This window comes from Primulina tabacum, chromosome 1, assembly GCF_025594145.1.
Source record: "Primulina tabacum isolate GXHZ01 chromosome 1, ASM2559414v2, whole genome shotgun sequence".
Lineage (NCBI taxonomy): Eukaryota > Viridiplantae > Streptophyta > Magnoliopsida > Lamiales > Gesneriaceae > Primulina > Primulina tabacum.
The window spans coordinates 57,634,673-57,651,725 of NC_134550.1; the positions used below are offsets into that span (position 1 = coordinate 57,634,673).

General features: G+C 33.5%; 1 protein-coding gene and 1 pseudogene across 2 annotated transcripts; both read left to right on the forward strand.

Moving 5' to 3' along the window:
* The first annotated feature begins 4,304 nt into the window (after positions 1–4,304).
* Positions 4,305–11,257, forward strand: LOC142553853 (uncharacterized; annotated as a pseudogene).
* A 2,540-nt stretch (positions 11,258–13,797) lies between these two features.
* Positions 13,798–16,048, forward strand: LOC142553864 (pumilio homolog 12-like). Of its 2 annotated transcripts, XM_075664393.1 has the most exons (6): positions 13,798–14,260; positions 14,356–14,524; positions 14,599–14,765; positions 14,851–15,109; positions 15,201–15,270; positions 15,772–16,048. In XM_075664393.1, exons 1-5 carry the CDS (start codon positions 14,022–14,024, stop codon positions 15,255–15,257), a joined length of 891 nt encoding a protein of 296 aa, XP_075520508.1. In that variant the 5' UTR covers positions 13,798–14,021; the 3' UTR covers positions 15,258–15,270; positions 15,772–16,048. The 2 variants fall into 2 exon arrangements, with proteins under 2 accessions (XP_075520508.1, XP_075520502.1); XM_075664387.1 differs by lacking the exon at positions 15,772–16,048 and having other exon boundaries at positions 15,201–15,611.
* The last annotated feature ends 1,005 nt before the right edge of the window (positions 16,049–17,053 follow it).

Below are 17,053 nucleotides of genomic sequence, written 5' to 3' on the forward strand. Positions count from 1 at the left end.
TGATTTAGTTACCCCTTTTGTGTCTGCAAATGCATCTGGTATTTGATTTGCTATTCTTTGCAAGTGTACAATTTGTTGTACATCTTTTTCACATTGTTTTGTTCTTGGATCCAAATGTAACAATGATGATACATACCATGTAATTTCTTTTTCGGTATGTTTCTGTTCTCCCCCTAACATTGGGAAGATTTCCTCATTAAAATGACAATCAGCAAAACGTGCTGTGAACACGTCGCCTGTCTGAGGTTCAAGATATCGAATGATTGATGGACTATCATAACCGATATAAATTCCAACCTTTCTTTGAGGTCCCATTTTCTTTCGTTGCGGTGGTGCAATAGGCACATACACCATACATCCAAAAATTCTCAGATGAGAAATGTCTGGTTCTTTACCAAATGCAAGCTGCAATGGGGAGTATTTATGATATGCACTTGGTCTGATGCGAATTAATGAAGCAGCGTGTAAAATTGCATGTCCCCATATAGAAATAGGGAGCTTTGTTTTCATAATCATTGGTCTAGCAATCATTTGCAGACGTTTAATCAATGATTCAGCCAATCCATTCTGTGTATGTACATGAGCAACAGGATGCTCAACAATGATTCCCATAGACATACAATAATCATTGAAAGTTTGGGAAGTAAATTCACCAGCATTATCAAGTCTAATTTTCTTGATTGTATAATCGGGAAATTGATTCCTCAATTTTATTATTTGAGCAAGTAATCTTGCAAATGCAACATTTCGAGTTGATAATAAACATACATGTGACCATCTGCTGGAGGCATCAATCAATACCATAAAGTATCTGAATGGTCCACATGGTGGATGGATTGGTCCACAAATATCACCCTGAATACGTTCAAGAAACATTGGTGATTCAGTTTGGATTTTGACTGGTGATGGTCTTATAATAAGTTTTCCAAGAGAACATGTTTTACATTGAAACTTATTATTCTGAAAGATCTTCTGGTCTTTCAGTGGATGACCATGTGTATTTTCTATAATTCTTCGCATCATTGTTGAACCAGGATGTCCCAATCGATCATGCCAATTGGTTAATATCGAAGAATTATCAACTACCATGTTTGATTCAATGGGACTTATATGTGTATAATGCAATCCAGTAGGGAGCATTGGTAGTTTTTCAATCACATATTTCTTTCCTGATTTATATGTGATAAGACACATATATTTCTCATTCCCTTCATTCATTGTTTGAGTATCATACCCATGGGAATATATATCATTAAAACTCAACAAATTTCTTTTCGATTGTGGTGAATATAAAGCATCATTGATCAAAAATTTTGTACCATTAGGTAACAAAAATTGTGCTTTACCACATCCTTTAATCAAAAGTCTACAGGACCTGATATTGTATTCACCGTTGTTTTTGTTGGTTTTAGTTCCAAGAAATATCTTTTATCTCGGAGGATAGTGTGCGTTGTACCACTATCGGGTATGCAAACTTCAGCTTTGCTCATAGCATTTTCCATATTTGAACTTCAAAAAAATATGCAATGAAATAAATTACTTGCAATATATATTTAAATATAACACAAATCATAATTATACAATAAAACATTATTCTATGAATACATGAAAAATAGATTATTGTACATTTATATTCTACCATTATATTGTTCATTTTCAGAGAAATCGTTGAGAAAATCTGCAGCATCAATATTGTTCATTTCTATCCCACCAACATATTGATCATTTCCAGAGAAATCATTCATAAAATCACCAGCATCAAAATGAGTTGAATCACTCAAACGGTCACTGCGTTCAGTGAAGTTGGTCTCCTTTTCTTTCCCCTTTAATGATTCTTTATAAAGTTTACAAAGGTGCTCAGGGGCTCGACAAACTTTGGACCAATGTCCTGGAGTACCACATCTGTAACAAGAACTTTCATATCTTTTTGAGTGATTCTCATTAACACTTGTATTCTCATGATGCCTTTTCTGTGGATGGTTTGGGACGTTCTTTTGAGATGAGTTATAAAAATAACTATCTCGATTATTTTCAAAACCACGGCCTTGACCACGACCACGGCCAATTCCACGTCCACGTCCACGTCCACGACCTCGACCTCGACCTCGACCAAAACCTTGTCTTTGAATTTGATTTTGGTTTCCAGGTTTAAATTCATTTTTACTTACAGCATTTACTTCTGGAAATGCTGTTGATCCAGTGGGTCGGGACTGATGATTTCTCATTAATAGCTCGTTGTTTTTTTCCGCCACAAGAAGACAGGCGATGAGTTCAGAATATCTCGCGAATCCACGTACTCTATATTGTTGTTGTAGAGTAATATTTGATGCATGAAACGTGGAAAATGTTTTTTCAAGCATCTCAGATTCTGTGACCTCATGTCCACAAAATTTTAATTGCGAGATTATTCTATACATCGCCGAATTGTAATCACTGACTTTTTTAAAGTCTTGGAATCTCAATGTATTCCATTCATCCCGGGCGGTCGGAAGTATAACTTCTCTTATATGTTCGAATCTTTCTTTTAATCCCTTCCACAAAGCCATGGGATTTTTTTTCAGTCAGATATTCACATTTCAATCCATCGTCGAGATGTCGACGCAAAAATATCATGGCTCTTGCCTTTTCTTGTGACGTGCATATGCCATTTTCTTTAATGGTCTCGCTTAGACCCAATGACTCAAGATGCATTTCTACATCTAGAGTCCATGGCATATAATTCTTTCCCGTGATGTCGAGCGCAACAAATTCGAGCTTTGTTAAATTTGACATGGTGGTACTAAAAAAAATTACGATGCATTTTATTAGTTAATAATTATTGCAATACAAAGTAACGGATAAACAACAAGTACAAGTATTTGTAAAAATAAAGAAAACGCACGAGGAGGATATTCTCCGATAAATAAAAGACTCGTGAGTATGATAACCAAAATAATTAAAAATATCCTTGAGAAAGCCATCTTCTTTTTTCTTCGAAAAATTTGATGATGAATAATTTTTAGAGAAGAAGAGAAAGTTGGAGTGATGGAATGTGTTTGTGAGATCATATTTATAGGGCAAAAACTAGCCGTTTTTTACCATTTATGACCGTTGGGGTACAAAAAAAATAAAGGTATGTATTTGTATAATTTTATGGTAATAATATGATATATATATATAATATTAGACATGTTTAAATAATTATGTATATCATATCATAATATTATAATGAGTGTCATAATTTATTTTGTTTAAAAACCTTATAGGCTTTTATACTTGTCGTATCCCTTACCGGGAGTGTGGGATGTCGTCTTAACATCCTCCCAGGATTTATAACAAGTTTATGAAAAATTTATTTTTATTATTTCTAATAATAACATTATATTGTATATTAAATAAATACACAATAAATAAATAACAGTAAAATAAATATAATTATTTTTGTTACCTTTTTCTTCTGTTTGGAGCTTGGAAAAGTATGTAGGACTTTTAGAGCTTCGTGCTGATAACGTGTTGTGAAAAAGTAAAAATTTATGGTAAAAAGTAAAAATCTCAAACTCTCAAAATTTACCAAACTACACACTTTATAATATTTTTCTCTCTACTCAATTGTGATTTTCTTCACAAATGAGAGATCTATTTATAGGAAATCTTTACAAATAATCCAAAAATAAAATACATCATTACCTACATCATCACACACTAATTTTCAATATTTACAACTCTTATTTTCAACATTCAAATATTCAACATTCAAATATTCAATACTCACATTTTAAATATATTTTTCAACAAAAGAAAGACTAGTTGTTAAACAAAATCAACCCACTTAGATAAAGCACCAAGTGTTCAATTTACCATTGTAACCAATGCCAGTCCAGTGGCCCATGTCTAACATGTATGGACAACTGATGATTAAATGTTGCTCCGAATAAAATTATATATTTTTATTTATAATTACTATTTAAAATTTAATTTGTTAAAATAATTTTACAGAATTTATTGATTAAATTACGTTGCAAATATTTTAATCCAATCATAATCAATTAAACAATAAAAAAATAATATTGTATATAAGATATTCAATAGATACAGATATGCATTAAAAAATGTTGTCTTTTTATTAGAAAAAACTATATTTATTGGTGTAAACTATATTTCCCCATTTTTTTTATGCTTTCCATTTTTTTCTTGGGGCCTCTACTTCCGGGTATTGTACCAAGCCCAACAATATTTGGGCCTAGCCCAGATGGAAGTAATTTTGGGCTGAGGCCCTTGAGACGATATACATACCGATTTTCCCACGGTTGTAAGAAATCGAAATCACAGTCATGTGAAGAAAGACGGAGACATGGGAGGCTCTAGGGTTCAATTGAACAAACATCATAAAACCCGGTTTGCTTCCAAGTCTTCGCGCAATGTTCACAAAGTTTCTGCAAAAGGTGAATTTCTTGATTTTCGAATTTCTATCTCTTCTCGGAACAGATAGCCTCAATTTCAATGTTTTTTTTTGGCTGTCAGATAAAATCAAGAAGTCAAAACCCGAACTCAATGTTTTCAAAGGAGCGAAAGCTGTTCGACTTCAGCGCAACAAGATGGTATCGTTAAAATTTATGCAGAATTTTTTCTTCTATTCACTTGATTTTCTACGTCTATAGGTGTAAGTGCACTGGGTTTATATCACGAATAACTGGTAAATCGAGTCGGGTAGCATTAATTTTTGAAATTTACTGCATCGTTCAACTGAATTGTAGTTAACAAACATGACTCTGCAGATAAGGGAACAGAAGAGGGCGGCGGTATTGAAAGAGAAGAGGGCATTGTCAGGGCAAATGTGTCCTCCTCGTGTTGTTGTATGCACTTTTTTTCCTTGCTCCTTTAAGCAACTAACATAAAGACTTAATAAAATTAAAAAAAGACTAACATAAAGACGTCAATAAAGTTTCTGCTTAGTTTTGTTTTCAGATTACATTGTGACAACATGTATGTGTCTTAGGTGCTATTTGGCCTTTTAGCCTCAGTGAACTTGAACTCACTTGAAGAAGACATCCTAACTCTGTTGTCTGAAGAGAGAAATGGAGTAAATTTTCCTGCTGTTGGCTCATCTGATTACAAGATGAGAGTCACGGTATGTCCACAATATGGTCTATATCCCCAAACATTTTGTGTGTAACTGTGTATCTCAATGATGGATTTTATAGACAGCTCACTTTCTTCTATAATGTTAATGTGTATGGTAGCTTTAAATTTTACCTTTTCATGGTTATTTTTGTGCCAGAAATATGTAATTTTGTGGGCATGGTTCGGTTTTCGAATATGAGTTTGGTTTTTAACTGAAAGTCGTGAGCTTCAGTGAGGTTAAGGCCGAAACTTGTAATATTTACGCACGTCAAATTCAGTAAGGATAGAATATTTGTTAACACAGTTCCAATTTAAGTTTAGGAGCTTGTTGTTTGCTGATAGTTATTACCACTGCCTGTTTGCTCATAGTAAATATGTGAATCATGATGGTATACGAGAATAACAAATAATTTCCTTGGTAATGTTGTTTGAAAATCTATAATGTTAATGTGTAAGTTGACGGATATTAACTTCATGTGTCTGCGTTAGGTCTTGAAAGCACCCCATGGTGATTTATTAGCATGCATGGAAATGGCCAAGGTAATTTCTGGTTCATTTTTTAATTTGCAGATCTAATACTTGTTACTATTGAATTATACTTACTTTTTATGCTGACGCCTTTTTTTTGTAGATTGCTGATTTGATTGTGTTTGTAGCATCCCCAAATGGATTTTCTGAAGAGAGTGACTCCAATTGTTTTATTGATTCATTTGGGTCTCAATGTCTCTCGGTAATCAGAACACTTGGTCTCCCGAGCACCGTGGTGCTAATTCGGGTATATGATTTTTTCTATTGCCATCTCTGTATGCCGCTCCCCTAGTTCAGTTAGTTATAGAATATTGGAAGGAAATTATGGGTTAAAACCTCAGAGGTGTCTGTAGGATCTTCCTGATGACTTGAAAGGAAAAAATGAGCTGAAGAAGATGTGCATGTCTGAGCTTGCTTCTGAGTTTCCAGAAGATTGCAAGTTTTATCCCGCAGATAAAAAGGATGAGTTGCATAAGGTAAATTGTTAATTGATTACCCTTTTGCATCATAATGTCATTATCAAACTGGCAACTAAAGCTGTCCTACAATCCTCAGTTTTTTTTGGCTCCTGAGATTTGTTCTCTTTACTTCTTTTGTGGTCATAGTTCCTTTCACTTTTCAAGGAACAAAGGCTTAAGGTGCCTCATTGGCGAAGCCAAAGGCCTTACCTTATGGCTCAAAAGGTACAATATGACAAATTTTTAGGCAGTCTCGTAAAAATTGCATTTGCTCTTAGTTGATTGAATTGCTTAATAGTTTTCCCATTTGAGTTGCTAATCTTCCTTCATTTAATATATTTTGCACTCGAATAGATTTTGACTAAATCCCCCAGAGCCCCCTGCTACTGACGATACTAACGAGTTTGAGATGCATGGACGTGGTGAAGCCGACTTACTTTTCTCTGTTAACATCGATATTACTGTTTTTTACTCTTATATTTAATTTAGATTAGATTAAATAAAAGAATTTACTTTTACTTTTTAATTGTGTCGGGTGAACACCATTTCCTGTCGCGAGTAATTCTAGACAAAATGTAAGGTAGTGTTCATGTCAAATTTATTGAACTTAGTTTTTAAATGTGATGTGCTATGTGGAGCTTTTTTTGGTAGCAATTTGCGAGAATTCTATTTGAAAGTGATAGACTCTCTACAAGGGAAGGGTACTCGGCCAATCTCCTCCCCGAGTAATCAAATTACATAAAGCAAAGGCCACAATAAAATTAAACTTTAACTTAGAACCTGAGGATGAGCTTCCTTGTTTTTTAGCTTGACTTCAAGTGACCATATTAGAATTGTCACAACCACCTCGAATAGTCACATATCTTGGAAGATTATCTGTAAAGCCTGCTTTACTCATCTTTGAAGTGGATATTAAATAATTTAAATCTTCCAAATCTTCATGACTCGTCTCAAAATTCTGTGACTCTACAATTGAGGACGGGAACATCATTAGTGGCATATCACGATATAGTTGCATGCACTGGAGAGGAGTTATACACAAGATTGCCAAGTTACAAGGACACCCATACTTTGCCATTGACTAAATTGATATATTGCATCTGAATTGGTTTCTAACATGTAGGAAGAAACTATATGCTACTTAACTCAGAGTCAAGGAATATCGCTTTTCTTGTGTTCAAATCTTCAATATTGTCTCAGGTTGACTTTGTGGCCGACGGTTGCAGTTCAGAACATTGTACCCTTGTCCTTACAGGCTATCTTCGTGCTTGTCGTCTCTCAGTAAATCAGCTGGTCACATCCTCAGCCTCTGTAGTTGATTTACTGCTATTATATCTGTTAGTGTTTGAGTTTTTCTGGATCAGGTACACGTAACTGGTGCAGGGGATTTTCAGTTGCACAAAATTGAACTTCTCAAGGATCCGTGTCTGAATGTACGAAAAGTAGGGGACTTGATGGACTCAGAAGGTATAAATGATGCACAAGTATGTCATTAGTTGTTTAAACTTTAATGCAGTTACATGCTTTGGACGAAGTATTGATTATCGAATGTCGAATAATCTATATGATGTTAATACTTGCAGTTGCTGTGACCTTCTATGGACCAATGGATGTATTATGTCCAATCAATATTCAATGGCCATAGTTACACAACACATGATTTAATGATTATGGAATATGTTTTATCTTTCGGCTCCATTTATCTTATGACTACCACTTATCAGAACCTTATTTTTTCTATGCTACCCAGTGAAAAATGAAAGCTAACGACATATGACCAATCTTTTGGACTAGGAAAATTTTGGCGCCGAATTAATATGTGACTGTCAACATGTCTAGTGGTTATTTATGTGATTTATGTATCTATTTTATCTTATGGAGGATTTGGATGGTCATTGAAGGAGTAATCCTGGCTAATATACTCTATTTACTTGAGTTTCTGACCCGCTCCTTTCGAATTTAGCGTAGTAAAGAAAAATCTAGCATATACCTACTCTTATGGATTTTCAACGTGTGCCTAGAAACTTAGCGAACAATTTTGTAGAGTAACATGCTACTGTTATGGGATCTTTAGTCGCGCTTTAAGTTAAAATGTCATGATTAGAACTTGAGTCTTTTCACAGGTGGAGAGTGTTTTATCTTCGTACTTCATCTGATGTTGAGCTCTTGTCCTCTTTTCAGTTGTATTCATTTTGTTATTTTTCTCGCATATTGCAGGTTGTGAGGTGCCTTACCCCTGATCCTATGAAGCAAGATTCTTTGGTCATTGAAAATATCCCAGACGTATTGGCAGGAGAACAGGTTGATATCTTGTGATTGGTGCTCCATATATTTTCAGCTTCTGGATAATTGATTCTGTTCTTGTATATCTGTTACTTCTATTTGGGCATCTGGAACCTCGGCTTTTATTTCATGGAATGCTGTCCTCAATCAAATTATATGTTGATTTCTTACTTCTGCATCTTGTGTTACAGCTGTTTGCTATGTCAGCAGTTATCTGAGATAACCTGCTGTGCGCTTGGAAAGCGTGTTCATTAAATTTTCTTCTGATGCATATCTCTTTCCTTCATCTTTATATCATCTCTACTGAGTATCTGTTGATATTTTCTAAATTCAGACGTGGCCAACAGAGGCAGAAATGGCTGAAGCTGACAAGTATGAAGAGGAGATGAGGGTGAAAAAGAAAAGGCTTCCTAAGGGCATGTCTGAGTATCAGGTGTGGCCATGTTTGTTCCCTTGTTTAAAAATTTCTGAACTTTTCTTATATGTTAAATTTCGTTGATGGAGATTGACAACACACCACCTATGCAACGTAAATAAACGCTTCTACTGTTGTAAAAAAAAATTACAGGCTGCATGGATTATAGATGATTCTGACGATGATTATCCGGACAGTGATGAAGATGGAGGTGATGGTATGGTGGTGGAAGATGGAGAGGCCTGCTCTTCTGATCAGAAAGTAGAGAATGACTTTGAGTTAGACGAGGATCAGGCTTCACTGAATTTGAGAGATTCTGATGAAGAAACTGACTTAGATTCTTCAACGATGGTAAATATGTGATCTTATCTGCCGTCAATCAATGTCAATAACCTGTACAAGCACTCTAAGCAGGAGGCATATACCAAATGCATTACAATGAAGTTTGGCATGAATTCCATGTCATCTTTAACTGTAATAACAAGTTCCTATAAGAGCACTCTTTGGAATAGGCCGCAGATCGGTGATTTTCGTGTCGTTTTTTATTCATGTAAAATAGTTCACTTTGTCGGTTGATGAATAGTTCAATAGTCTCAATGGATAGTTTTAAATGGAACACTTTAGTTTTCTCACTTAAGTAGGGCCGTATTCTTCAACAAAAGCAATTTGAAGCTCATTCTTTTAATGCCTGCTATACAACGATTTGCCTTTTTTTCCTCTGAATGTGTGAATGAGGTTACTTCGTTCTTCAGGAAGGTGAGAATTTAACAAAAGAGCAGATTGAGGCTCAAATTCGAAAAATCAAAGAAGCACATGCTGAAGATGAAGGTACCTTTCAGTATTTTATTTATTTTCCGACATGTAGCTAAGTTTTTTTTTTTAGTCAGTATTCAGATACATGAATTTATAAGCTATGATAATATAAAATCTAAGGTTGTTTGGCTAAATTTATTGAATTTTCCCAGAAGATACCTTGCGCAGTTTGATGTTTGAATAATACGTCTTGATATACCAAAAATCTTTGAGCATGACTTTCATTTAGTTTGTTGCAATTGTATTTGAATTTTGATTTTCTTCTCTAGTTCCTGTTTACTGAAACCCAAAACCCATCTAATTCTCATTTGGTTGCTAATTGCATCTATATTTTTACAATACAGAGTTTCCTGATGAAGTCGATACTCCATTAGATGTCCCAGCTCGAAAAAGATTTTCCAAGTACAGAGGTGTCAAATCTTTCAAACCTCTTCGTGGGACCCCAAAGTATGTTCAGTTAAGTTAATTGCACTGTCCTGGATCTTTGTTGGTAATATCTCTTGGGACTTTTATAACTTTGTAGGAATCTCTGCCACCTGAGTATTCCAGAATTTTTGCATTTGATAACTTTTCAAGAACGCAAAAGCATGCTCTTGCAAAAAGTCTTGGTATGGAGCAAGACACAACTGACTCTGTACCAGTTGGCTCGTATATAAGAGTTTATATCAAGGAAGTTTCAGTAATTGTTGGATCTACGTTATGCAAATTGGTGAAGACCATGCCAATAATATGTTCTGGTCTTCTGCGCAGCATGAATCTAAAATCTCTGTGCTCCTTTTCTTTAATCTGATTTATTGTTGCAGAGAATAGACCTGAAATGGGATCTTTGTCCGGACTCCAGAGACTACATAATATTTGGATTTCAGATATAGATGCACATGTGGTTGGTGAAAAAGTGATAATATTTCTAAGGTATGCTCAAAGCTCACGTAAATAAAAATATATGGGAAAAACAATCATGAATTTCCACCTTCCCAAAAAATTTGACTTGCCATTTGTATTGATGATTGTTTCTCAAACAGGCTGGAACATTCATCAAGGAATTTGTTCATGGAGACTTTGGATGGACGCATCCTAGGTAAGAAAAGCAAAAAACAGAATGTCGTTGAAAGAAGTAGTGCCGAAGCAGAATTTCGGTCTGTTACACATGATCTTTGCGAAGTGCATGGATAAAGAGATTTTTGGAAGAGCTGAAGATTCTCATACTAAGACCAATTGAAGTCTATTATGACAACAAAGCGACTATTTCTATAGCTCATAATCCAGTTCTACATGACAAAATAAAACATGTAGAAGTGGATAAGCATTTTATCAAGGAAAAAATTGACAATGGTGTATTATGCATGCCTTATATGCCTACTACAAGTCAAGTGGCTGATATATTTCCCCAAAGCACAGTTTGAAAATTTGGTTGGCAAGCTTGCTATGAGTCATATATTCAAGGCAGCTCGAGGGGGATTGTTGGAAGATTTCCTAGAATATTGTATATTTGTGTACATATTTTTCTGGATTGTATTAGAGAGATTTTAGGAGTTCATTTGTTACTTTCATTATTAGGAAGATTTGTTTCCGGTTTTGTTGAAAAGTAGAGTATATGCTAATGTACAGGCACTATACGAAGTATATACAAGAATTATTACCCAATACTTTGTTTGTTTTCTGTCAACTCGGGAGAGGTACTAGGATTATAGATCATTAGAGACACATTGTTTACATATATCAATTAAACTTAGATTCTTATTAGGGTTATTTGGATCGAAGCTTGAATGTTACAATTTATACGTGACTTGGGAAAGAGGAATAAAATAATTAAGTGTTATTGGTCATTAAATAACTGGAATTCATGAATAATAATTCAACCGGGAATAATTATCGTGAAAATCTACTCATCTAGATATTTTATCTCATTGATATTTTCTCGATTCGGTGATTATATTAATATTTATTTGCGATTAATTAATTTTCAGCAAACCAACCGGTTGATTGATTTTTCTAAATAAAGTCGTGACTATTTTAATTACAAGTACTGATATATTTTTACATACACACTCCTCGTGAGAACGATAGTTTACTCAAATATATTAAAACTCGACAACCGTGCACTTGCGAGCGAAAAAGAGGCAACATACTTCCACAATTATGAACTATAACTAACTCAAAAATGTGGAGAGTCAAAATACATTCTCACATTCGTGATTTTCATCCCGGATTCATATTTATTATTATTTTTAAAAAAAAAAAAGAAAGTGGGGCACGGATCTTTTAAAAAATATATAAGGTAAATCAGCGACGGTTTATGTAAAACCGTCGCTAGTGGCGACGGTTAAGAAACATCCGTCGCTATTTGCGACGGTTTAAGCAACCACCGTCGCTAAAGTAAATCCGTGAATTCCTGCCACGGATTCTGAGAAGACGTTTAACTCCCGTGTGTTTTCTTTCTTCAAGTAGAAATGCGGGTATTCTTTCCATCATCGTCGAAAATAATTGTTCCTCATATTCATTCTCGTAACTTATTTTTTTCATTCGATTTATATGTGCAAAATCCATCTTTTTTACTTCGATCATATAATAATATTATTTGTTGAATTTATGGTCCATTTAATTTGAAGAGATACGAAAAGGTAATGTTTAATTTCGTTGATAATATTATAATTATATATTAAGAAGTAATTTTAATATAAATAATTTATTTTAATATAAGAATGAGTTAATATTAGTGTACTTAATACTAATGAAATTATAAAGTATTTTGTTACGTTTTTAAAGTATATTGAGAATAAGTTTTAAAATTTCACGTATTTTTAACCTCCGTAATTTATAATGCAATTAATACTATAATTATACATATAATATACATAAAATTTCACGTAAATATAAAATTCGTAATTTATATACATATTTTAATTCCAATAAAACAATTAATATTATAATTATTGTATTTATTGTAATTGTTGTAGATATAATATTATATCACGTAAATTAAATATAACTATTGTAATTATTGTAATTATTGTAAATATAATATTATATCAAGTAATATAATTATTGTAATTAAAATAAGTATATTAATTAAATTTTTTAATTATTGTAGATATAATATTATATCACGTAAATTAAATATAATTATTGTAGATATAATATTATATCAAACTATTTTTTAGCATCGCGATTAATATTAAAAATATGATATTTAACTAAATTATCTCTAATCATATAATGTTAGTGAACAAAATTATAATTACATTAATATAATATAAATAATACAAACAAAATATTAAAAAATTAATTAAATTATTTTCTCAGACGTAATTATAAGAAACTTGTAATAATATCAACGGACGATGCTATTATATGAGATAAATGACAAGTATTATAAAAAAAATTACACAAAAAAATTATTTCTTAATATATAATTATAATATTATCAACGAAATTAAACATTACATCTCCGTATCTCTTCAAATGAAATGGACGATAAAATCAACAAATAATATTAATATATGATCGAAGTAGAAAAGATTGATTTTGCACATATAAATCGAATGAAAAAAATAAGTTGCGAGAATGAATATGAGGAACAATTATTTTTGACGATGATAAAAAGAATACCCGTATTTCTACTTGAAGAAAGAAAATGGGACACGTCTTCTCAGAATCCGTGGCAGTAATACAATGATTTACTTTAGCGACGGTTGTTGTTTAAATCGACGCGAATAGAGACGCTGTCTTCTAAATCGACGCTGTCTTCCAAATCTTCGCCAATAGCGACGGTTTTTCATAAACCGTCGCCGATCTCCCTTATATTTTTTTTTAAAAAAATACGTGCCCCACTTTCTTTTCCTTATTTTTTTTTAAAAAAATAAAAAAATATGAATCCGGGACAGTTAGTTCCGGATTGTTATATTTTTACAAATCCTCCCAATTTGCTATATTTTTATAATTATTTTATTAATTTATAATATTTTTTAAAAAAAACCCATTAAAGGCCCGCTACGTTTAATTTAATTAATTAATAACGCAGTGCAGAACCTATTTGTATAATATAAAATTTTATTTTTTATTCCGATAACATGAAATAAGATGGATCGAGGCGAATAAATAAATGGAACGAAATTGGCCATGCACACGTGGCTAGTGGACAAAGTGTTTACATCTAGAAAGGACCAAGAAGCAAGGTCCAGTGTATCCCGGATGATTAATAAAAACCGATAAAAAATTTGAAACCCTTCACTCCGCCGCCTCTACAAGCTCGATGCAAGAAATCAGTCAGATCCCAACGCCGTCCGCTGAAAACATCCCTCTCCAGATGGATGTTGATGGATTTCCTATGAATGACAATAACCCTTCCGCCGGATATACAGAAACTCCAATAAAGGAACCTGGAAGATTTGAAGATTTGAAAGGGCAAGTTGTTTTCGAAAGCAATGGAAGAACAAGGTTGCCAATTGTTGCTTCAGAAACTCCAAGAAAGGAAACTGGAAGACATCCAAATGATCTTTTCAGAGGTGAAGGATCACATATGTAAGTTGATGTTTAATCGGTTTGGTAGCGATGTTATTCTAAAACTTTTCGAGGTGTGCGATGAAGAACAGAAGAACCAGTTGGTTTCTTCGGTCACCGTTGATGCCCGATTGCTAATTCATGTCTGTCTCGACCCTCGAGGGTATGCTATAGAATTCTGGATTATTTTTTCTCTTTGGAATTAATTTCATTGAATGAAGGTGACAATTCCGTTTTATGATTTTTGTTTCTTTGTAGATCCGAGACCATGCAGAAATTCATAGGGTTTCCTATGGAACAAGAACAAATCTATCGTATTATGCGCTGCTTCAGTTATTTTGCCGTTCCGCTCGCGAACCACCCGATTGGTTACCAAGTTCTTGGCCAGTGCTTCAAAATTTTCCCTGTCCCTGCTAAAGAAACACAAGTATTTATTACTGACTTTTATCCTAATTTTTTTGACTTTACGATATCTGGAAAAGCACTCGTGTTTTTTCGCAGCCAATACTGGATACCATAACTGAATTTTGTTTGGAGTTGGCCGTTGACGAGAACGGGTCCAACCTCCTAAAAATCCTCCTATCAGAACACTGGAGCGGCGTACTGTCTATTGTTGGAACAATACTAACGGACAATGAAATATTTTCTTTGGCTGGCGATGAATTTGGGTATGTATACGAAGACCAACACACACGTTTTCTTTTCATATCTTATATACAAATTTGCATAAAAAAATCCAAAATCCGATTTCAGGAGTTCTCTGATTCAGCATCTAATTGGATTGCTGAAACACAAACGGCTACGAGATTTAGTAGATCAAATGGAACCGCTTTTAGTTCCCCTGTCCTATGACAAATATGGAACCGAAGTTGTCAAGAAATTGATAGGTGCATCTAGAGGAAAATATGCACCTCAAATAATCTCTGTGATGATCAACGATCCTGGTTTGTTGGATGTCATATCATATCCTTGGTGCTACTCTCTTCTCAAATACGCTCAGACATACGCCAAGGTACCATAACAATGCTCATCTTTATTTTGCTGTATACCTGGCTCAAATTAGACAATATTTAAGGTGAATACAACATTATACAATCTTGCAGGGAACTGATCGTAAGAATTTGGATGATCTGATTCACCGGTACTCTCAACCGTTGTAGGAGAGCTTTATTGGTACTAGTCCCATCTCAAGATAGATTTCCTCTCTCGGTTAATTGAATTTTTTTCAGAGTTTACAAGTAATCTAATGAAACTTTTGCTCCAAGACACATGAAATCGTGTGCTAAGTTTATCCATTTATGAAGGGTGTACGTTGGTTGAGTTGGCTAAAGGTTGTTTGCTAAGTTGCGGGCAAAAATTATGATGTAGTGTACATTTGATTAGCACAGAGATTTTGACATGTATGTTTTCATTTGTATGTCTGCTGTTGGTGCAAATGGTATTTTGGTTGATTTTGTAGTTGGATTTTCTTTGTTATGTTGGCCTCGTATTTTAAGCCTTGTTGCTTAAGTTTACCATGTTTATACTCTGCATCCCAAGTTTTAACTTCTGTACCACTATGGTTGAGTTTTGATGAGGGAAATGGCAACAAGTAGTGGACAGTGGCTCTTAGTTGGTGTTGCCTAGAACTATAGAGGAGCTGTTTCACTGGAGAAAATCTTTCTTCTTCTTTAGGTGCAGGGTTGTGTTCGAGGCAGTATTCCACTTCGAGAAAATAAGGAACTTGATGAGTGGAGGGGTTAATAATGTCCTGACAGTTCGTGCCATTCTATCCCTTCAAAAATTAAATTATGTTTGCCACTTCTGATCACCACTCTACTTCACGATCTTACGGAAATAGGGGGTGTAAAAGTGACGTCGAAACATGCCTTTCCTTTTTGACAAACGAAATATACGCATTTAAACGAGTCATAGTGGTATCAAGATATATGATCTTAGGTTTTTCAGTTTAGTTGTCAGGAGTTGCTCGTATAACGTATTCGACGAGAAAGGAAAAGGGGTTGATTGATACACTCATTCCTATCATGGAAATTTTAGGCACCAAAGAGTCATCAAGCAAATAATAATAATAATAATAACAACAACAATAATAATAGATTTAGGACAAATCAAGTGAAATATATACTTTCTACAAGACCAGGCAACCTCAAATTGAGGTGTTTACCCAGATTTGTTGTGCAACAAACGATCGATTTTTAATGTAAAAATTATAAATATGTGTTTATATCTGTATACTTCATATGTCGGAAAAATTTTAATGCATTATATTGTATAAATAATGGTGTTTATAAGAAATCAAGTATAAATTTTACATTCGAAATGTTTGATTTGATTTTGACATCTATATTTCTCAAAAATAGAGGTTTTTGATTTGTTTAGTTAATTAAATGTATAAAAAAATAAGTAGAGGCTGAAGAATTTTTCATACATTTAAACCACATTTATCATATTTTATTTTGTTGGATATTGGTAGTGTTGGTAAAACTGAAAAACAAGTTATAGCTAGGTTGAATCTTGCTAGCATAATATTAAGAAAGTCTAGACATGATAAAAACATGATAATTTACAGATATTCTATGAAAATTTTTAAATATTACATACTTTGAAAGTACACAACTCTTATTTATATTCACAATAGTACAAGCTTATTTTAATCTCTATTTTCGATCGTTGGATTATAACTTAGGAAAATAAATCTGATATCAAGGTGAGTTGATTCCTAGTGTATTAACCGGTATCTAACAGTACAAATTTAACTGATTTTAAACAAAAGTGTTGAGAAAATGTAAGCATATGATCTTAACCTATTAAGAACAAAATAACTTGCGATAACAAACCGTTTAGAATTTATCATATTTATTTCGTCAAACGGTAAATATAAACTATTAAAGATTCTCACTCATAAACGTTAATAAATTTGGATATGCTACATTATTTATTGGCTATTATTGAGCAT

What these genes read in the sequence shown, in the direction of transcription:
- LOC142553864 (XM_075664393.1), top strand. Translation starts at nt 14,022, where the DNA reads ATGGAAGAACAAGGTTGCCAATTGTTGCTTCAGAAACTCCAAGAAAGG. An exon ending in GTCTGTCTCGACCCTCGAGG is followed by an intron (nt 14,261 to 14,355) that starts GTATGCTATAGA and finishes GTTTCTTTGTAG; the next exon opens with ATCCGAGACCATGCAGAAAT. An exon ending in ACGCTCAGACATACGCCAAG is followed by an intron (nt 15,110 to 15,200) that starts GTACCATAACAA and finishes ACAATCTTGCAG; the next exon opens with GGAACTGATCGTAAGAATTT.